This window comes from Bos mutus, chromosome 27 (assembly GCF_027580195.1).
Source record: "Bos mutus isolate GX-2022 chromosome 27, NWIPB_WYAK_1.1, whole genome shotgun sequence".
In the NCBI taxonomy this organism is placed as follows: Eukaryota; Metazoa; Chordata; class Mammalia; order Artiodactyla; family Bovidae; genus Bos; species Bos mutus.
Window position 1 is genome coordinate 9,011,133 of NC_091643.1, and position 23,170 is coordinate 9,034,302.

Consider the following 23,170-nt stretch of genomic DNA (forward strand, 5'->3'; position numbering starts at 1 on the left):
AGCCAAGTCACAGTCATAGGGTCTTAGGAGTGCTCCCAGCCTCAGCCTGATTCTGAAGCGTCTCTCTCAGTATCCAGGCCAAGCGGCCAACCGTGCTGTGCACCACCATCACCCAGAGGGATTTTAAGACACAGGTTCAGAATCACAACTGCCAGGGTGGGTTCTGGCAGCCACGTGGGGAACTGGAATATGGCTTCCCAAAGGGTGGTGATGGACAGCTTTGTAGCCCAGCCAATTCAGATGGATAAAAAAACCTTTTCTCTTGTGTTTAATCCAAACTTCCAGAAAAACAAGGTCCACAGCCTTTGTGAGGTCTTTTTTGTGTTTAACCTGAGTCACTTGCATGACAGGGTCACAGCCAGTTCTAGCCTGAGCAGATAACAGAAGTGTGGGCAGAACCGGCTCTCTGTGAAAGGGGAGCCATTCTTACAACCTGGGCCCTGGGGGCCTCCTGCTGAAAACCCAGGAGCAGGCTCGTCTCTGCCTGGCAAAGGGCGACCGTGGGCCAGAAAGAAAGGGCTCTGGGACCGCCAGGCAGAGAAGAGACACAAGTCCATCTGTCTGGCAGCCACTATGTTCCCTGTCGTGTTGCATGTCCAAACCAGTGACATGCTGATGGGCATTTCAAAAGAAACTACAGACGGGGAGAGAGTGGAAGGGAGGTTCAAGAGGGAAGGGACGTAGGTATACCTATGACTGATGTTGGCGTTTGGCAAAAACCAGCACAATATTGTCCCTGGAGAAGGAAATGGCAACCCACTCCAGTATTCTTGCCTGGAGAATTCCATGGACAGAGGACCCTGATGGGCTACAGTCCATGGGGTAACAAAGAGTTGTACACGACTAAGCGACTAACGCTACAGCACAATATTGTAGAGCAATTATTCATCGATTAAAAATAAACAAATTTAATTATTAAAAAAAGAAAGAAGTAAAAATAAACTGCAGGAAACTATGCTGTTTCATGCAGAAATGATTCAAGTTACTTACTGTGTTTTCGCTATTTGTAAAATGAGAAAGCGACCCTGGTGGAGCCTTGTATGTTGTAAAAATTTATTAGGAAAAAAAAAAAAGGCATATGGGTGCCCTGTGATTCAATCTCGTCTCACCCATCAAATATTTACTGAGCACCAACCAAAAGCTGGCACAGGCACCCATCACTGAATCAATGGCCGTCTCAAGCCATCAACCCATCCAACCCAGGTGCCAAGCCAGGCAGAACATGGCAGAAGCACAAATAAGTCCTTGGAGGCGGAAGGGAGGACAGAGGGGATCAGGGAGAGCCAGAGGCGGAGCCAGAGCCTGGGGAGCACCCAGCCAGAACCCTCAGAGGGGTCCCACTCCCACCCCCGGCCCAGCCTGCCTGGCAGGCTCCCACCTCAGGCTCTCAGGCCCCAAAGCCCAGCCTCCCCACTTACCCATCCCAGCACGGAGAAGGAGGGGCAAGCCTCCGTGTCCACTCTGTACACTCTCCCAAGAAGCCTGGGCATCTGCTCAGAAAGCGGCCTGGGCACCTCAGGGTAGCATCTCCTGAGACCACAGGGGAGGAGCTGTGCCCTCCAGCTGTCCCAGAGGCAGCCCCCCAGATACCCACTTTTTCCTAGATGCTCACTTGAACCAGGAGTGGGTAGACCTTCTCGGAATGAACAGAGGTTCCTGAGTGCTCACTCTTTCTCTTTCTGTCTCTCTCTCTCTCTCTCTCTCTCACACACACACACACACACACACACACACACACACAGGTTGATTTTACAGTCAATCTTTCAAAGTGCAATTTGTCTAGGAAAAGCCAATGTGAGGCCCGAGAGGGTTTCCACCAATGGCGAGGCGACTCCGGCAGCTCAGCCAGTCTCGGGTCTGTATTCTAATGGGCCCCATCTTTATCAGGGAAATGTTGCTTCTCTGAACTGGAAACTTCTCATGGAGGGTCCCCAGGCTCTGAGGCAGAGAAGGGGCCTGAGCTGAGGCGTGGGGAGCCGCCTCTCCCCAGGCAGGGGGAGACAGCAGGGGTGCTGGGGAAGGGGTGGGGGCTGGCACCTGCCTGGGGACACCTGACTTCCCGTGTCTGACGTGGTCGGGGACCCGGACAAGGACTGGGCTGGACACCTCGGGGTGAGGCCGGCCCGGGGCTTGAGCCGATTTGACCCTCGGGAGCTGCCATGGGGTTCTGGGCTGGACCTCAGGGGCTCTAGGAACCCGGATTTGGGGTTCCGGCCTCCCCTTGGCCTGTTGTGGGGGGGCCATGGAGTCCAACCTGCAGGGCCCCTTCCTGCTGAACAACACACCGCTGGCCCAGTTCTCGGAGATGAAGGCACCTGTGTGCCAGTACTCCATGCAGAACTCCTTCTACAAGCTCAGCCCCGGGCTTGGGTCCCCAGCTGCCGGCCGGGACCCCCCACGGCATCACGGACATCCTGAGCAGGCCCGTGGCCGCGCCCAACAGCAGCCTCCTGCCCGGCTACCCCCACGTGGCCGGCTTCGGTGGCCTCGGCTCCCAGGGGGTCTACTACGGCCCCCAGGTGGGGAGCTTCTCCAAGGCGGGGAGCGAATACCCCACCCGGACCCGGAACTGCTGGGCGGACGCGGGCCAGGACTGGCGAGGCGGGCGGCAGTGCGGCAGCAGTGAGTACCGGGAGGAGGGGGGAGCGGACGCTCATGGGGGGCGCAGGTGGGGGCGGGGGGTTCCCCTGGCAGCCTTTGGACTGCCTGAGGCAGACCCTGGGTCTGTCCCTCCACCCGGGACGGCGTAGGGTTCTCCCCTCCCCCTCCCGCCCTGGCTTTGCCTGGATGGGCATCTTGACCCCTGCCCCCACCCCTTTTACCAGCCGCCTTCCTGGGGACCCTGGGGTCCAGAGAGGACCACACAGCCCACCCCATCCTTTGTAAGGTCCTACTCACCTTACTTCTCTTACCCAGAGCCGTGTCACCACTTCACTCCAGTGAAGAGAAATTCCCCCCTCATCACCTTCGCAGAGTCCCCCCATGCCCCAGCAGCACTCAGGGACATGAATGTACCCCGACCCCACCTGGGTCATGCCCCGATCCCGGGGGGCCGGTTCCCTCCTGGGGGTGTGTAGGTTCAGGTCAACAGCAGCAGCCAGGCCGCCCAGCCTCCAGGAGGCGCTGCTGAGCCCCATCCCGCTGGGCCCTCCTTGTTGGTGGGGGGCCCCTCACCCACCCTTCCCCAGACTGTGGCTTTCAGAGAGTTGGTGCGGGGCCTCAGGCTGACAGTCGGGGCCTCAGGCTGACATTCGGGGCCTGGGGGAGGTGGCGGGTCGTGCAGAGGCAGGGAGACCTCCCCCGGGAGGCACAGGGGGGTGACCGTGGCTGTCGGAACCACCCCCGGGCCGCATTAGGCAGAGGCAGAGGGGGCGTCCACTTCTGTCCCCCTTCGGAGGGCCTGCACTGCAGCGGGGGCTTGGGGCGGCCCAGGAAAGCCTGGAGCACGCCTGCCTCCCACCTGTGTGGCCTGAAACACAATGAGGCCCACAGGGGGCCTATCTTACAGCTGGTTTGGGGGTGCTTTACCCTCCCCTCCATGTCCCCCTTTGCACACACAGCCCCCTCTCTGCACCCTGCCCTTCAACCCCGAAAGCACACACACACACAGCAAAGCATCTGAGAGTCAGGGGCTGGATTCACTCAAGGGGAGGGGACCAAAGTGACAGTCTCTCCAGGGGTCTCCTCTCCTGTCTCTGCCTCGGTTTCCTCACCTGTGACCCGAGGACGTGGGATGTGGGGGTCAGACGATGCTGAACGAGGCCCAGCATATGAACCTTCTGCTTGCCCCGGGCTCATCCACACTCTCCTCCCCTGCCCTCCCCACACCAAGCTCCTGAGAGGCTGCCCTGGATGGGCAGGGGTCACTTCTCCCACCTGCCTCCCACGCTTGTTTGGGTATTTTAAAAAATTTATTTTTAATTGGAGGGTAACTGCCTTACACTGTTGTGTTGGTTTCTGCTGTACAACAATGTGAATCAGCCATAAGTATGTATGTGTGTGTGTGTATATATATATATATATATATATATATATATATAAAATCTCCCCCCTTAAGCCTCCCTCCCACCTCCACACCCCATCCCACCCCTCTAGGTAGTCACGGAGCAGAACGCCCTGTGTCTGACAGTATCACTGAAGCATATATATTGTCACACGTTAAACAGAGAGCTGGCGGGAAGCTCTCCAGTCCTGTATGACACAGGACTCAGTTCTTGAGCCCTCGCCTCCAGACTCTCCGGTGGGGTGGAAGCCTCGTGGCTCCCAGGCCTGGGGAGCAGGCAGTCACTTGGAGCTTAAGGCTCTGGTTTTCCCAGAAACCTGGAAAACGGTTTGCTCTTTCAAGAGCAAGAAAGTGGAGGAGTTCCCAGGCCCCCGGGGTCCTGATCATTGGTAGAGGCATCAAATCTGTTTCTCGGTGACCTGAGGGGACATCCCAGAGACCCATAGGAGGCTTCTCCTGCCCCTTAGTGGGGCGGCATCACTGAGTAGCAAGGATGTTCCACGGGGAGACACAGTTCTAAGCACCCTCTGGCCGCAGTTAGCTACAGCTTGGGGGCAGGTGCCCTTGCGGTCCCTGCCCACCTAGACAAGGCAGAGGCAGGCTGCTCAGGTGAGAGGGGCCCCAATGACCCCGCAACCTCAGCAGCTTCTATGTAGGGGTGCTCACCCTGTGGGGCAGGCAGGGCAGGGCAGGGCTGGGACTCCCTCACACTCAACGCAGTAAGGGCACACTTCCTTCCTCCCCCCAGCTCCGGACCCCCTGGGCGACAGCATCCACAAGAAAAAGCACACCCGGCCCACCTTCACGGGCCACCAGATCTTCGCCCTGGAGAAGACCTTCGAGCAGACCAAGTACTTGGCTGGCCCCGAGAGGGCACGGCTGGCGTACTCGCTGGGGATGACTGAGTCGCAGGTCAAGGTGAGTCCGGGCGGGTGAAGAGGCTGTCTGTGTGGCAGTGAGGAGCCCACCGGGATGGGGCGCCACTGCCTGGCAGGGAGGCAGCCCCACGCTCGTGGCAACTACAGCTCAGTGGAAGGCTGTCCAGGTGTGTGGGCACTGCCTGCCCACCCAACCCTGGAGACGGCAACAGTGACCATCACCCCGATGGCTGTCGTCCATGGCACCCTCTTCTGAGAGCGGATGTGTAACTGCCCATTTAAACCTCACAGCAACTTTGTGTGTGTGTGCAGTGCAGGAGCGCAATGGTGGGGTCTTATTACCCAACTTGAAAGTGAAAAGTGAACATGTTAATGGTTCAGTCTAGTCCAACTCTTTGCAACCCCATGGATTATAACCTCTGTTCACGGGATTCTCCAGGCAAGAATACTGGAGTGGGTTGCCATTCCCTTCTCCAGGGGATCTTTCCAACCCAGGGATCAAACCAAGGTCTCCCGCATTGCGGGCAGATTCTTTTTTTTTTTTTTTTAATGTATTTACTTTTTAATTGAAGGATACTTGGTTGACAACAGGCAGATTCTTTACTGTCTGAGCCACCCACCGACTCAGCCAAGTTTTTTGCCCATGGTAACTGGCTAGTAAGTGTTGGGAGTCAAACCTGGATTACAGGGCTCCAACCCCATGCCTTTCCCAGCCCCTGCAGGGCCAAGGCTTGAAACTTCAAGAGCTGATGGCAGCCTCTGGGCCAGATTAGCACTCACTTCAGGCTTGTTCCGTTAGGCAGCCTTGGCCTTGGTTCACCACCAATATAAAATAAATTTAAAGAACTTGAAAGTGAATATAACTCCTCCCCACAACTGCCCATCAACCTCACTGCCCAGGTGGAGGCAAGGCTCAGCGGGGGTACCCCTCCCACTGCACACCTCCCACTTGAAAGTGGGTATGCGGGCTCCTGGGGCAACCCTGGCAACTCTGAGGCTCACTGTGCCCTGAGGGGCTTCGGGTCGGGGCACCATCTCCCGCTAGCTCTGAGCTGTGCTGGAACTGCCTGGATCTGTGACAAGGTGATGGGATTGAGTGGAGTGGGAGGTACACGGGCAGCTGGGGACCTGGTCCGGGCTCCCCCAGGGCCCCCAAACCACCCTCATCCCCCGGCCTCCGTGCCCCCATACCCCCTCCCTCCGCAGCCTTCTCTGCCCAATACTAACTTGGCTGGAGAGGAAGCGCCCTCTCCACATGGCTCTGTTTCTTTGGGTCCTTTCTGCAGGGTTCTATCCCCAGCAGTAAGCATATGTTAGTTTTATTGTTGGAGAAATTATTCATTAAGTTCACTGCACGTCTAGGAGGTTAAAAGCCTTTCAGCCCCTTCCACCCCAATACCCAGATGGCAAAGGAGAAGATGTATACCACACGGAAGGGTTACAGGGAAGCCGAAAAAGCTGCTGCACTCAGCTTTTATTTTATTGCCCTCTTCCAAAAAAAAACAAAACAAACCAACCTGGTCCATTGCTGAACCCAGTCCAGGATGCAGAGTGCTTGCCGCCGCGGGGAGCCGCCGGCCCCAGAGGGGCGTGCGCGCGCCAGCCTCAGAGCCCCTGTCGTCCCAGGTGTGGTTCCAGAACCGGAGGACCAAGTGGCGGAAGAAGAGCGCCCTGGAGCCCTCTTCGTCCACGCCCCGGGCCCCGGGCAGCGCGGGCGCGGGCGGGGAGCGCGCGGCCTCGGAGACCGAGGACGACGAGTACAACAAGCCCCTGGACCCCGACTCGGACGACGAGAAGATCCGGCTGCTGCTGCGCAAGCATCGCGCCGCCTTCTCGGTGCTCGGCCTGGGTGCCCACGGCGTCTGATCTCGCCCGCCCGCCGCCTCCGGGGTCCCCGCGGTCCCCGCGCGGGCTAACGGGGGCTGCGGGGGGGCAAGGAGGAGGAGGCGGAGGGGTCGGGGAGGGGAGGAGGAGGAGGGAGAGGAGCTGGAGACGGCGAGGAAGAAGGAGGGGGAGGAAAGGCCAGCCTCCCGGGGGGTGCGTGCTTAGTGTGGGCTGCTCAGTCGTGTCCGACTCTTGGCCACCCCATGGACTGTAGCCCTCCAGGCACCTCTGTCCATAGGGGCTCTCCAGGCACGAATCTGGAGTGGGTTTCCCTGCCCTCCTCCAGGTGGGGGGCGCAGGGAGGGAGCCAAGAGGGAGACACGAGCCTGGCCCCTCCGCCCTCTTGGCCTCTGTGGGCACAGGCCTGGCCTTGCCAGCTCTGCAGACTCTACGAGTACAGGTGGATGAGAATGATCAAGCTCTGCAGCCAGCACACTGGCCGCGGGGTCCCAGACACGCCACCGTGGTAGCTGGGGTGGAGAGGGCCCGCCTTCCCTCCCTGGCTCAGTCAGGGGTCTCCCTCTAGGCTGATTAGACGAGTGGGCAAGTCCAGGGCCTCTCCCCAGACCCTGGCACAAGAAGCATCCCACCTTAGAGGCAACAGCTAAATGCTGAACCCCTGGAGGGTTGGACCCCCCCTCCACCAGGGGCGGGGAAATGGGTTCTAGCCAAGAAGGAACACCCCCACACCCCAACTTAAGGATCACACCCCTGGAGGGAGCTGTCCTCCTGCCATCCTTTCTCCACCTTGCCCTCAGAGGGCATCCCCCCCCCCCCGACCTCTACCCAGGACAGGAGGAGATTAGAAGCCCCACGGGCTGGGAAAGAGGAAGGTTGTGGACAGAAGCAGAGAAATCAGGAGAGACGCCTGGCAGCAATGCTGCGTCTTGGAGCCTCCCACCGGGCGGCCCTCGGGGCCAGAGCAAGGACGGGACCCCTGGAGAGAGAGGAGCATCCTTCTTGGGGGAACACTTGGGGCCGGAAGGGACCTCGGAACCCCTTCTCCTCCGGTGGGGTACCCCCACAGGAGAGGAGAGGACGGCACCCGGGGCTTGCATGGAACCCACGACCCTCACTTTCCTGGGATGCCCTGCGGCAGGGTCTTGGAACGGGCGCTGCAGAGGGGGCCGCTGCCCACCAGGTGGGAGGGGCTGGGGCTTTGGGAGGGGGAGGGTGGCCTTAGAGGCATGCAGCCGCAAAAGGGACCAAGAGTTGGCCCATCTTCCCTGGCTTTTAAAATATAAAAAGTAAAAATAAAAGTCCCAGAACCCTCCCCAAGACTCATGTGTTTCCGTGAAACTGGCTGTGGGGGTCCCAGATGTGCTGGCTGGGGTGGGGTGGGGGGTCCCTCCGGATGACAGCATCTCTGCTTACAGAGTCAGGGAATCTGCAGGGCATTGGGCAATTTGAAGTCTAGCTAGTATAGGCCAGACAACATGGTGAGAGAGAAACCCAAGGGCGTTTAGCGGGGTCCCTGACCCCCAAGAGTCCTCCCAGGAGTTCCCCCAGGAATTTCCTCCTGGGGGAACCTATCTGTGGGGAATGAGGTACCTTAAGGAAAAGATCCTAGAGCAGAGAAGAGCAGCACAGACCCCACTGAACACCAACAACTCCTCCCACGTGGAAGGCCCCAACTGTCTCCCATGACCCCACCAGAAACCTGGGATGGGAAAACAGACACCCAGGAAGTCCCCAGACCAAGTCCCGGAAGTGGGCGGGGCCACCTGAGCTGATGCCGCTCACAGCCTCTTGCAAAACCTCCTGCAAAAGCAGAGGTGAGAGGAGACGTGCTTTCAGCACCTTCCAGCTGTAACCACCTGTGCCAACAGCAGCAAGGCCTCCAAGCTATAAGCAGCCTGCCCTCCTCTGCTGTCCCAGCAAGTCCTTCTCTGATCCCTCGAGCCCCCAGGGTGGGAGAATCGGGCTGGTAGAGTCAGCCTGGAGCAGGAGGGAGACCCCAGCTCTGGGGCCTCTCAGAAACGGAGGCACCAACCCTTCACCATAACCCTAGCGGACCCAGAGGATGGGGGAAGGTGTCAAAAAGATTCGGATGCTTTTGAGGTGTAACTCTCACTCCGTGATGAGGTCATGCTGTCACTCTCCTTGAAAAGTGGTAAGGAAATAAGCAAACACCCACTTTGTGTGCTCCTGGCCACAAGCTAACACAGGAGGCTGAGCTGCCGCAGGCGGGGCCACTGGGAGGACTTGAGGACCCTCTGGGCACAGCCACAGAGAAAAAAGCTCTGGAGGCCAGGTAGGGGCCCAGGATTTCCTGAGCACTTTGCAGAGAGTTTGGGAAGAGGAGTCGCCTGAAGGAGACTCACCACATATGTGTGTAGGCATATATGCTAAGTCAATTCAGTTATGTCTGACTCTTTACAACCCTATGGACTGTTAATCGCCAGGCTCCTTAGTCCATGGGATTCTTCGGGCAAGAAAACTGGAGTGGGTTGCCATGCCCTACTCCAGGGGATCTTCCTAACCCAGGGATCAAAACTTTGTCTCTTGTTGAGTCAGTGGGGAAGCCCCTCTCAACAGGTGCAAAATCATGAGGCAGGTATGGAGGAAGCAGTCAGGGACAAGAAAGCAGGCTGTTGCTCTCTTTGTAAGTATATTACCATCCTAATACTCCATTACAACTGTAATTCTTGCGTGTCTGATTCACGCTGTTTGGTGAAGTTGCTCAGTCATGTCCGACTCTGCAACCCCATGGACTGTAGCCTACCAGGCTCCTCCATCCATGGAATTTTCCAGGCCAGAATACTGGACTGGGTTGCCATTTCCTTCTCCAGGAGATCTTCCTGACCTAGGGATATGAACCCGGGTCTCCCGCAATGTAGGCAGATGCTTTACCCTCTGAGCCACCAGGGAAGTCCACGCTGTTTGGGGTTGGTATTAAATCAAACCCAGGGAAAGTTTTTTTCCGCTGGGGAAACATTTGCTAAACTAAACAAAATCTCCTCCAGTGTCCAAATTCTTGGTGCCCCTGTCACTGGAACCTTAGGACCAAGGAGCCCAGCCTTTCTGATGTCCCCCTACCACACCCCTGCTCCCGAACACAGGTGCCAAGCAATGGAGAAGCACAGCTCAGGCCTCGTCCAGGGACCAGACTCGGAGTCTGAAGGAGGAGAAGGGCCAGGAATGAATGGCCTAGATGGCTGAGGGTAATCTGGGACAAGTTTTGTCCTCTGCAGAGGCGTAAGTGTGCACATGTGAGCACATGCGTGTGTGGCGTGTAGCTGGGGGGAACTCAGGACTGTTTTGCTTCATCCATCATAAAGACATCATAAGCCATAGACTCCCCCTCACTTCCCCTTTTTATTCCTGGTCACAAAGGGCCTTCCTGTATATGCTGAGTCAAAGAAACAATACAACTTTTAGAATATTCATGCTTCTTGCAATTTGACCACATGACAAGCTTTTCAGGGAAGAGCAAAGAGAAAGCAATTCAGCCTGGGCTCCCAGGAGTGACAGTGTCAGCAGCCCAGGCTAGGCTCCTGCAAGCAGGCAAGACTCTGCCCCATCCACAGCCCTCCTGTCTGTGGCTTCCAGTGCAGAAAGAACCCAGACCTGCCTGTCCCAAGCAGGGCGAGGGTGAAGGTAAGGATGGTAGCATCTTAGCAGGTTCTGAGTGGCCATATCCCAATGGTGACAATCAATGAGAAGACTGGGAACTAAAATCACACCACTGGCAACCCCTCTTCCTGCTCCAGACATCAGCCAGCCTGAGTCTTTCCTGAGTGTGGCAGAGGGAACTGTGTTCCATTAGCGCTGGGCTCAAATGCTGGCACCACCACTCTCTGTGTCCTTGGATGAATGACAACCTCTGAGCCTCAGTCTACTCATCCATAAGATGGGACTAATTATACACAGCTTGCAGGGGCTTCAAGATCAGAACGCGCAGGCATGCCTGACCTGTACAGACACCCAGCAGCATCTGCTGTGTTATTTTGAGAGGGGTGTGGACCCCGACAGTCCCCAGTTTGCATCGCCACGTCACCAAGTAGTCTCTGGGTCACTGTGACCCAGTTAGGCAACCTCTTGAAGTCCAGTCTGTAAAGTGAAGCTGACATGGGTGTCAGCAAGACCCAGCTGAAGACGCACTGAAATCCCCTACAAGGCATAAAATGCAGTGGGCATGCCCATATCAGTGTGCTCACGCCCTCTCCTTCCTCCTCAAATTCAGACCGCCAGGAAGTGGTAGTACATGCATGCTGAGTCGCTTCAGTCATATCCAACTCTGTGCCACCCCATGGACTGTAGTCTGCCAGGCTCCTCTGTCCATGGGATTCTCCAGGGAAGAATACTGGAGTGGGTTGCCCTGCCCTCCTGCAGGGGATCTTCCCGACCCAGGGATCAAACCTGTGTCTCTTACATCTCCTGCATTGGCAGGGGGTTCTTTACCACTAGCACCACCTGCAAAGCTCAGGAAGTGGCAGAGTCCATCCTAAATGGGTCTTCTGTACAGCGGGACAGGCAGATTCAAAGTCACAGATACCCACTCCTGAAAGTACGCAAGCACCAGCCAGTCAGTCGCTATGTATAGAGGTTATGGAAGACTTGGTGTGTGACCAGATCTATTTACCTGCTATTAATAAAAGCCTGTGGTTCTGGACTCTGGGACAGGGTGCCAAGCCAGATGCCAAGGGCTGAATTCGTCTTGCACATATGTTTCTCTGGGACAGAATTGTGCCTTTTATAGGAACTTTAACTGGTCCTTAGGCAGGGGAGACCTCGTCCAGTGAGTGATCCCCCCCTTTCCCAGCATATCTCCAGCCCTGGACCCCATGGGCTCCATCCCCTGCCTGATCCATCCTGCTCTGAAGCCTGGATACCCTGGACACGGTCCACACTCCAACAGCAGCGGCCTCACCTGGGACCTTGTCAGGAAGGCAGGCTCTCAGGCCCCATCTCAACCCTCCCAAATCCACGTCTGCATTTTTAACAAGATATCCAGATGGTTTGTAGGAACACGATGGCAGTGTGAGAAGATGGAGGGTGGGTATGACCACGTAAGTGGGTGTAGACAGCCCTTCCTTTCGCAGAGCACACTGTGTGGCCCAAGTTAGGAGCTCAACAAAAAAACTGTTAGGGGACTGCCCCGGTGGTGCGGCAGTTGAGAAGCCACCTTCCAAGGCAGGGGATGCAGGTTCCATCACTGGCTGGGGAACTAAGATCCCATGGGCAAGTCAACCTGCGCAACTCGAGAGGCCCACAGGCTGCACCTACCAAGCCCGTGTGCTCTGGAGCCCATGCTCTGCAACAGAGAGAAAGCGGGTGCAATGCAACAAAGACGCAGTGCGACCAAAACCAAGACCAAACAGAAAAACTTAGACACAAAGAGATGCACTGACCTAAGCTGAGTTCTGTATCGCCAAATGCCCATGGGGGCCTATACTTCTGAAATGCCCTTTCTCCTTTTTCCTCCTTTTATTATTTAAATAACAAATTATGTATTTATTTATGAAACCTGGCGTACTGCAGTCCATGGGGTCACGAAGAGTTGGGCATGACTTGGCAACTGAACAACATTTATTATTACTTTTATTAAGAATATCTCTACTTTCCGATGTGTGTTAATTTCTGCCATACAGCAAAGTGAATCAGCTGTTGTTGTTGTGGTTGTTATTGTTCAGTGGCTCAGTCATGTCCAACTCTTTGCAACCCCGTGGACTGTAGCCCATGGGATTTTCCAGGGAAGAGTACTGGAGTGGGTTGCCATTCCCTTCTCCTGTTTTATTAATACGTGGCTTCAAATGCTGTGGATCTACCTACCCAAGGTCAAAATTCGTTGACTTCCACTCTAAGGCCAGGGCTGTGTCAACTCGCAGGTATGTGAAAGTGAAAATGAAAGTCGCTCACTCGTCTTTGCAACTCCATGGACTGTAGCCCACCAGGGTCCTCTATCCATGAGGATTCTCCAGGCAAGAATACTGGAGTGGGTAGCCATTCCCTTCTCCAGGGGATCTTTCCAACCCAGGGATTGAACCCAGGTTTTCCACATTGCAGGCAGATTCTTTACTGTTTTGAGCCACCCTGGAAAGCCAGGGCTGTGTCAACTTGCAGGTGTATGAGGACCCGAAAGCTACAGAGGACGTGAGAGGGCTCGGTGAGGTCCCCTCATCAAAGGCTCACTATCAAGTGCTTTGCAGTACACGACTACCCCATACACCGTTTCCCTCGGTATGGTTTCTGCTGTTGTATAATTGACGTCCAGTGTTCCTGGGTGGAGCAGACACACCACAGCCAGAGAAGATGTTCATTTCGACAGTTTCCCAAGCTTGTGTGACCACAGGACTTGCCAGAGATACAGATTTGTAGGGCCCTTCTGGGATATTCCCCCTCAGGTGGGTGTGGTCCTGGAATGTGCCTGGTTACCAAGTGCCCCAGGACTTGGGAATGGACAAATTTGGCAAATGGTGATCTTAACAAATGCATTCTAATCTATCAAGCTCTCAATTGATTTTGACTGTGCAGGGTCTTTGCTGCCATGGGACTCTTCTTTGCAGGGCAAGGGCTTCTGTAGTTGAGGTATGTGGGGTCTTAGCTCCCCCACCAGGGATGGAACCCAGGACCCCTGATTTGGGAGGGTGGAGTCTTAACCAGTGGACCACCAGGGAAGCCCCTCACAAATGGTGATCTTCAACAGCCAGTTTGACTTACATCCACAAGTTTCGGCTCTCGCCGAGTTATTCGGTGACCTGCGAAGAGTTCCGCAGCCTTCCCTTCCTGCCCAGGGGACAGAGAATCGCACAGTCACACAAGGCAGCCAGGGTATAAGTGGAAAAGATGCTCATCCCCAGGAAAGACAGAGAGATGGCAGGACCCTTCCGGTTTTCCGCCGTCACCGGCATCAGCCTTGTGGCTGTGATTCTGTGGGAACGTCCGATACACTCAAACCCCCTAGGATTCTTGCGAGAGACCCTGCTTGAATTGAGGAATCTGCTCACTCGCCACCGCTAGGTTCTGGGTGAGGAAGCAGTGTCGGCCTCGCATTTCCAGCGCCCATTGGCGGACCACGGAGGAAACAGGCCAGGGCAGGGGTCTCCAAGGCCCAGCTGCAGCAACACTGTAGACTTCCGCGCCCTGCCCAGTGAATGGCAGCGTCCTTCCTGTGAGGAGGAACGCGCTTCTGTGGTTTGGGCTCACCCGGCACGGATCCCTGTGGCCTCTGATAAGGCCACCCTGACTTTCCACCGAGAACAACCCTCCTGCCACGTTTGATTGATGCTGTTTGGGTGGGCGGGCTCACCCCCATCCAGGTGCGGATGAGTGATGTGGCCCTGAGCCAATCAGTGAAAGCCACCTCTTTGGTCATGTGACCAGTCGGTCCAGGGATGGGCCTGCGGCTCGGTCACAGCCAATGAGCGAAGGACTGGGTTGTTCTGGGAGCGCCGGCTTCCCGCTCTACCTGCAGCAGCTTGTGGCCTGGCCATCCACCTGTCCCGGAAGGGGGCCAACCCAGGGGCACCTGAGAGGCGGGAGAGAGTGGAATTGGACCGGTGGCACTTTTTTCAGCCAGGCCTGGTGTCCCTCTAGCCTTCTCAGGACACAAGACACATTCTAGTGTCTTGAGTCAGGATGAGTTGGGTTTCTAAAATTTATAGCTGAAAGAATACTAATAGAGCAAGAAAATGCTTCTGTTAACCCTCCTGTTTGCCTACAGGCTGGCCCTGCTACGGAGCCTGTGGTGGACAAGGGGACAGACGAAGGGGAGCTGGCCTGGGTTCGAATTTCCCAGGCTCCCTCTCTACTCCCCACTCTCTTCTCTCAGCTCTGGCCCCCGGATAATGGACCATCCTTAGTGACAGAAAGGAACTGGGTTAAACTGGATTAAACGTCCCATCCCGGGTGTTACGTCCTTCCCTCATAGCTCAGTTGGTAAAGATTCCGCCTACAATGCAGGAGACCCTGGTTCAATTCCTGGGTTGGGAAGATCCGCTGGAGAAGGGATAGGCTACCCACTCCAGTATTCTTGGGGCTTCCCTCGTGGCTCAGCTAGTGAAGAATCCGCCTGCAATGCGGGAGACCTGGGTTTGATCCCTGGGTTGGAGAGATCCCCTGGAGAAGGGAAAGGCTACCCACTCTAGTATTCTGGCCTGGAGAATTCTATAGACTGTATAGTCCATGGGATCGCAAAGAGTCAGACACAGCTTTCATTTTCCCTCTCCCAGGTGTTTATTAGCTCTAAGCCATGGTCAATTCCTGATGAGAGCAGCACCCAGCCCTCATTGTGGGGAGCGACATGGCTTCCTTGGGGGGCTCTGCCGACTCAGGCTGCCTTGGAGGAGATGGCCTGGTCTGTCTGTCACCCTCAAAGCTGAGGACACCGTCAGGGGACCCTGACAGTCCAGGATTTGGAGTAGCAACCTCCTCCATTTCCTTCCCCAACCCCCCAGCCTCCTCTATCTGTCTTGAGCTGTTCGGCAGCAAAGAGTGGAGCCGCGGGCCCCTTCTTGCCATGCTTGAGCTGCACTGAACCTACTATTTTGGTTCAGTCGCTAAGTTGTGTCCAACTCTTTGCAACCCTATGGATTGCAGTCCACCAGACTCCTCTGTCCATGGGATTCCAGGCCAGAATACTGGAGTGGATTGCCGTTTCCTTCTCCAGGGGATCTTCCCAACCCAGGGATGGAACCCACATCTCTTGCTTGACAGGCAGATGCTTTACCACTGCGCTACCAGGGAAGCTTTGTAGTGAACCTGCAAAGTAACAAAACAGAAGCTGCCAGGGTCCCACCTTGTTCCCATGGTGGTCCTGATGCTTCTCTACCAGAAGCCCCACTTCAGATGGCCCGGTCTGTCCACTCTAATACTCTGCCACTCTTCAGAGCAATGCACCAGAGACAGACGTGACCTTTGACAACAGCCTCGGGTGCGAGCGGAGGTGAGGACCCCGGTTTGCACAGGTGGGAAGAGAGCTTCAGGAGACAGCCAAGGAGGTGGGTGGGGAGCTGACCTCCAGACCTCACGGTGCAGGTCTGGGGAGAAGGCCTCCCCCCTCAGTCAGAGTCCCCCCGGGGCTGGACACATTCTTTAACCAATTCCTCCTGCTCCTTCCAGGGGGAGGGATGACGCTGGAAGTGGCGGAGGGGCTGGTCCTTCCCATGTGGAGCAGCTTGCCAGCCTCTTCGGCAGAGTCGCAAGAAGGCCCGTGTTCAGAACCCCCCATTAGGCCTCTCTTAGTGGGGCAAACACACATCATTAATCTTGGTAAAGTGAGTGAAGCACATTCACCTGTCTGAGCAGGAGAATTAATGTTGTGTCAATAGGAAATTCGTGTTTACCTCTGGCCTCTATGCCTTCCCTTTGCTACCAAAACCCCAGAGCAGACCAGCCCAGAGGCAGGACGGTAATCAGAGGAGAAAATCAAAACCCCCAGAGGCAGGTGGGGCTCAGACATGGGGGTGGAGACAGAAGTGCCTCGGGGCACAGACGCTGTCCCTGGGCCTGGGGACGTGTGCTCCCCACCCCACGGGACGCGGTGGCCGGCCAGGAGTATCTTTTTCCTTTTCTTCCCAGCACACAAGGCTGTGATCTCTCACACCAGCGGGGACTGACTGTGGCCACTGTTTACTGAGCACCTACTAAGTGCCTGGCACTGTGCATGGTGCCTGGGACTCATTTCCTAAGAGTCCTACAAAGCAGGTATGCTGTCGTCTTCTGAGATAAAGAAGATACAGCAGGCTGTACAGCAGACATTAATACAGCATTGTGAATCAACTGTACTTCAGTAAGATTAGGATTTCCCTGGTGGTCCAGTGGTTGGGACTCTGCCGGCCCATGCAGGGGCCACGGGTTCGATCCCTGGTCTGGGAAGATCCCACATGCCTTGGGGCAACTTAAGCCCATGCACCACAGCTACTGAGCCCGAGCGCCCTAGAGCCTGCGTTCTGCAACAAGAGAACCCACCGCGATGAGAAGCCCGTGCACCACAACTCGAGAGTACCCACCCCCACTCGCTGCAACCAGAGAAAAGACTGCACACAGAAACAAAGACCCAGAGCACCCCAAAACAAATAACTTAAAAATATAAGATTCTTTCATTCATTAAAAAAGATACTGCGGTGCAGAACAACGCCAATGTCAAGCGGAGAGCAGGTGGGCTTGAACCCAGCTCTGATCCCTAAAGCCAGAGGCACTTTCGCAGCAGGCAGGGTCAGACCCAGCGCGTGAGGTCAAGTGCAAAGACAGGGTCTCAGAGAAGGCCCTTCCGGGTCACTGTCCCCCGCCCCCGCCTCCCCACCCCCACTCCAGGAATGCCTCACCAAGGGAGGGTCAGGGAGAGGCCAGGCTGGGCCGCCGACTGGAGCATGAGGGTGTGTGCGTGCCTGTGTGCCCCAGGAAAAGAAACCAAGCTGCCCGATAAGGTCTCTCGTTTCCAGAGCAAAGCGCCTGTTAAACACAAGGCAGATGTGAGCAAATAAAGCTGTGGCGTCCAGAGAGAAAATCAATACGAGATTATATGCCCGAGCCCCATCGTATACCAATTAATAAGGGCGGGTGGCGCTGGGTGCGGGGTGGGGAGATAAACCCGCTGGCCACAGGCAGGGGCCGACCGTGTCTGCTGCCCCAGCCCCACGGCTCAGTTGGGGGCTGCCGGCCCTGGTTCCAGAGTTGGGGGCCCGGAGTGAATGGTGTAGCCTGGGAGGGAAGATGCACAGAGCTTCCCTCAGCCAGTGGGCAGCGAAGGGAGAGGGCCTGATGGATGAGAGAGGGAGGGGGCATGGAGCCCCCCGGAAGGAAGCAGACAGCTCATACCATGCAGATAGTCTGCTTGGGACTTCACTTGCCACACACACACACAAATAAAATACAAAAGGGGCTTGCTTTGGAAAGTGATCGGGAACAAAATGCAAAACAATGGCAACAATGGGAAAACCAGAAAACAAATTTCTACCCCCAAGAAATGATGTTGAAGCCCCTGGTTATGCTGCCCATGTTTTATTTAATTCAGAAAGTACAAAAGAATCTAAAAAAGAATGAATATATATATGTGTGTGTGTGTGTGGATTTGTGTAACTGAATCACTCTGCTGTATACCTGAAGTTACACAAACTTGTAAATCAACTACACTTCAATAAAATCAAAACTTAAATTAAAAAAGAAAGTACAGCCAAGCCGTTAATCATTTTCAAGAGGAGTAATAAAAGACAAGTGGCAAGGGCTTGCCACACAGGACAGCGTGACTGCGTGGGTGGAGCTGTCCAGAACATTCCATGGACGGACTTCAGGCGCATCGCCGGGTGCCAGGGACAGGGCAGTGTGATATGCAGCCACCTGCCAACAGACAGAGTTTACCAAGTTTAGCAGTGACCCTGCCCCAGAGAGGTGGCTTTGGCACCATCAGGACAAGTTAAAAGTGCCGACATCCCAGGGAGAGAAAACCTGAGTGTGGGCCTGGTGCCTGGTCGGTCCCAAGCGCAGTTATAGATGGGGAGGTCTTGCCCGCATGGCGGTCAGGAAGAGAGGTTTCGAGCAAGAGCCCCTTCCCTGGAAATTCCCAATGCTCTTGGGGGAAGGAGACCTGACGCTGTGTGGGATGCTGGGAACAAAAGTGGAAGGAAAGATGCATATCAGGGATGAAAAGGTCACCTCCTTCCAGAAGCCTCCCTGTACCCTGAATACTCCCGGACGCAAGCCCCAGAGGCAGAGGCCCCTCGTGAGTGGGAGTTCTGCCGCCTGAGGACTGTTGCATGCCAAAGAAAAACGAAATTTGCCAGCCGAATATTTTTTAGACATTTTGCAAGATGCACGGCCTCCCTGACAATTTTTAATGTACTAACTGCCTGGTCCAGTGAGCTGATTAATTGGTGCTGGAGAGATCAATAAAAAACAGAAAATTAAAACAATTTTAAAGTGATTAAGTAGTTTAACACCTGTCTCCCGTCACGTCAGCGCAGGAAGAAAAATAAAGCAGGTGTCGAAGGGGCTCCTGAAGCAAGAGAAAACAGCGCCTGCCTCGCAGAAATGACAGATCACGGCTGGGGGATCAATCTGACTGCTCGCAGCCCTTCCCGAGCCCGGGCTGCAGCCGCCCAACCCGGCGCCCCAAGAGCTGGGCCTCCCCGCCGGGGCCCTCCTGCAGAGATGCTCCTCAGCTCTGGAGGGGCAGTGTCTGCCCAGACCCCCCAGAAGGGGGCGGGAGGGGTCAGGGGGAACAGAACACCTAGGCTCAGGGCTCTGGATGGCATCAGATGCAAAGGGACCAGCTTGCCTCCCAACCCCAGGCCCTGCCTGCCATTCTGCACCGAGTCTGCAGCCTGCAAAGGGTCATGTGCAGTGAAGAGCAGCTTAAGAACTCTGGACTCTGGGATTACCAGGTCCTCCATTCTAGAAGGTTCAGGCCTCCACCCTTATTCTCAAGAGACAGAGCCTGTCCACTGTCCACTCTGTCCACTGTCCTGCCTGGCTCTGCCTACAGGTGGTACAAGCACCTGCCTGGCACTGCCCAGATGCCCCTGTAACTCCACGTGCCAACCTCACTCACTCCCCCTGCCCCCACCGCTGGCAGCAGTTAACAGAAGCCACACAGCAGGACTCACCTTCTCCCAAGGTAATGTACTTGACTCAGAATCCCCTGCAGGTAGATTCACGGAGAAATCCTCAGATGGATCTTCTCTGGCGTCCCTAACGCAGAGTGGAATGAACAAGGATGGGGGAAGGGAAGAGAGGAGAATGAACAAAGGCCAGAGGTGAACCCCAGGTGAGGCAAGGCCCAGGTCTCCTGTTTCACCTCCGAAGGGGACTTGAGTTGTGTGTATATAAAGTGCAGAATGGGCTTCCCTGATGGTTCAGATGGTAAAGAATCTGCCTGCAATGCAGGAGACCCAGGTTCAATCCCGGAGTCGGGAAGATGCCCTGGAGGAGGGCATGGCAACCCACTCGTGTTCTTGCCTGGAGAATCCCATGCCAGAGGAGCCTGGTGGGCTACTGTCCATGGGGGTTGCAGAGTCAGACAAACACTTCTACACTGAAGTGCAGAATATACTTACTGTGGCCCATGTCCTAGAAGCTATCCTGTGGCTCCCCTGCCTGGGGTCACCTCTACGTCTCCCTTGGGGGGAGGGGACCCGAGCGTTAGGCATGGGCCCCAGAGCTCCTCGAGCACCCCCTGCACAGGGGGCAGGACGGGCCGTGCTCCAGGACAGCCGTGTCACCACCCCCTCGCCCAGCAGGACGGCCGCACACTCGTCCCCTGCCTGCCCTCGTCCCACCCACCTTCACTGTCCCTGAGGCCACAAACTGTTGCCCCTAAGACCAGGACAGAAGAGGAACTCAAGCAACAAGAGAAATTTCACAGCAGGTTTAAAACATTCAATTTTTAGGACATCTTAACACGTGATTTAAAGATTTGATAACATGTTTTAAAAAACATTAAAGCCCTCAGCGGAACTTACTAGCCATCCCCGCTTCAGAACCCATTCTTGCTGACACAGGTCACGCTGGATGTGGATGGAGGAGGTGGTCAGGGCAGGGGCGGGGCAGGGAGTTCCCAGTCGCATGCTTCCCTCTGGGCTGGGAGTTCTGGTTCTGTACCCCATGGTCAGGCCTCTCTGGACCCAAGTCTGTTTGGGGCCATACTAGTCTCAGTGTAAACTTGCCAAACCCTCTACCGCAAATTAAACCCTCTCCAGCAAACTGCATGCTGATGACAAAAAGCATACAGTCTCAGACAAAAGATTCCAATCTTCAGCAGTTTGGCCACTTTCTAAGACAATCTGTACAGACAGATCTCCATGTGAAATACAAACCATCTCTTGGCAGTCTCTGCCACAAGCTGTGACTTCTGTGATCTGACCAGGAGGAAGCTAAGATGCCACCCAACTTTATCGTGGATCCCAAGACTGTGATCTCATGGATCTCAGTCTGTCTGCTGAGAGCGCCTACTCCAGGGCGCACACAGGCTGTCTACAGCACAAGGTCTGTGCTATCCAGACGGTAATCTCAGGGGAGGCTCAGCCCCCGCACTTCAGCCCTCCTGGAAGCAAACACAAACTTCTGGACTCAGAAGCCCCCCGGTGCTGGCAGCTTCTCCCTGTAGAGTGAGCCTCGGGCTGACGGAGATAAAGTTTCCCCGGGCCCAAGTTCCAAACTCGGCTGTTTTGTTTCTGTTAAAATGCAATTGTTTTTCTCTGGAGGGTGGCCGTGACTGCTCGCCCGTCAGGAAGATGTATGAAAACCTCCACTTCAATTCAGCATCCCTTTTCTCCCAGACAAACACGGTCGGATTTTAATAAATCAGAAAGCCACACTGTTTAATAAAAATTTATTGACTTACAAGTGATTATTTATCAAAAGACCATTAATAGCAGGTACTGGAATGATGTGGTACTGGGTGGTGCTGGGAGACTAATAGGAAATCGATGCGCCGGCCGGCCGGGATGCATACAAGGAGCCCTCCCCCCGGCCGGCCGGCGCAATTCCACTCGCAACACAGACCAGACGCTACCCCTGGTGCAATGAAAAGTTCCCCTTTTAATTTATCGTTTACAAATGAAATGATCAATACTTTTAATCTAGAGCAAAATTTATTAACTTTCCCATCGGAGAGAGACGTATTGACTTGGGGGGAGAAGGGGTGAGCGCGGGGCAAGATGGATGGCAGGATGGTCGTCTCTGAGCCCGTCCAGTCGGTGCGTGGGCAGCTGCCCTCCCAGCCCGGGCGTCCAGCCACTCGGGGCAAGGGCAACCCGAGAACTCAGGTCTGGCTGCCTAGGATGCACCCCAGGTGGATCTGGTCGTCAAGGACTTGTGGGGAGGCGCCGTCTCACAGATCCCGAGGTTTTGGTCAACTCGAGAAGGAAACAGGGTGTATGGACCCAGAAGACTTCCGCAGGACAGCAGGGTTAGTGCCCTGGGGAGATGCTGCTGAGAAGGGCTGAGCTGGGGTGATGCCCATGGGCTCGTCGCGGCCTGGTCTGGGCACTCAGGGTTCTGCGGAGCAGTTCCCCGCCCTACCCCTTCACATCAGGCTGCAGGGCAGCAACCTGGAGCGGGGTCCGACCCAGTAAAGAATCAGGTCCCCGAGTTGGACATCATCCCAAACTGCTCGCTGAGCCCTGGCCTGGAAACAGACTTCTATATGGGGCTTCCCTTCAAGGGCATTTTGCCTGCCTTTTCACAAAGTTCCTTCTCCAAACAGCTGAGGAAGGAGTCTCTCACATTTTAGTGAAAAAAAATCTTTCCAAGATCCACAATCAAATCCACCCAGCCCCACGACCACCAGAAACCCTGGGATCCTCCTTGACACATGTGACACTCTCTGAAGGGGTTGAGTTTCGCTAGCCTGATGTTCTGCACAAACCAAATGGATCCAAGCTCACTTATGACGGAACCTAGACGACTTCAGAGCTCAGAGCTGAAGTCTGAACAACAGATTTAAAAATTGCATTTCAGACATGGGAAGGGCCTTAGAGGTGGTCATCCAGCCCAAGTCCCTAGTTCTGGGTCAGAACAGACCCAGAGAAGTAAGGCCCAAACGGCAAACCGGCAGCAGGTCCACAGGTGGGATTAGGAGCTAGCCAGCGCTCATCCCACTGGTAACAGGCCTCACGGCTGCCGGGGTCCCGGGAGCGGGTGCATTTTGTACATCTCGTTGCTCCACGTGTTTCTTTTCTCATTCCTGAGTGTCGAGAGGTTCCCACATGACCGACTGACTCAGTTACCCCAAATCAATTATGAATAGCTGATGACTACCTGGGGGGCAGCAGGGTCCCCAGTTTAAAAGGACGGAGCAGTCTGATGAGTCTATACGCTTATAACAAGCACTATATAGAAGTTTCAGAGATTTCTTTTTATAGGGATGTTAATTCCCATCCCTTGTCAGTTGGTAAAAGTAAAAATAATCGTTAGTCTCAAGTATTTCTTTACATAACAGCCATTCTAGATCAGGTTCTTATAATAATCTCTGCTGTGTCATCAGCAACAAAGTAATGTGCTGAAAAAAACATGAGAAAACGAAAACCGACATGTTTCCAAGGACCTATGAAAATCACGAAGCAAACGCACTAAGTGGCAGAAAGCTTTTCCAAAAGGGAACTTGATTTTTGCGAAGATCATTCCAGAGAGCTTTTAAACCACCAAACAGTACTGTCTATAAGAGTCTAAAAAAATCACTATTTATTCTTGCATTTTGTACAACAGTTCATAGGAGGATGTTCTTACTGTTAAAACAGTGTTTTGGTTTGAGAAGAATAGAGCAGAAAGAGAACTCCTCACTGGTTGGCGGGGGATGTGTAGGAGGAGACGGGAGACTGTTCAGGGAGGAAGGGGGCAGCTAGGCTGAGAGTCAGACTGAGGTCACAGGAGATGCCGCTGCTAGTCTGGAGTCCCCTGAGCCAGGCTCCACAGCCACCACCTCCCCACATCGAGTTCAGAGGACGGCTTGGCCAGGAGACACTCC

At 55.1% G+C, this 23,170-nt stretch overlaps 1 protein-coding gene across 1 annotated transcript; it reads left to right on the forward strand.

The window, feature by feature from the left end:
- The first annotated feature begins 702 nt into the window (after window positions 1–702).
- Window positions 703–6,910, forward strand: NKX6-3 (NK6 homeobox 3). The gene is given in 4 exon segments (XM_070364146.1): window positions 703–2,358; window positions 2,360–2,622; window positions 4,752–4,921; window positions 6,508–6,910. Coding segments are annotated over 4 exon segments (789 nt in total). The 5' UTR covers window positions 703–2,242; the 3' UTR covers window positions 6,748–6,910.
- The last annotated feature ends 16,260 nt before the right edge of the window (window positions 6,911–23,170 follow it).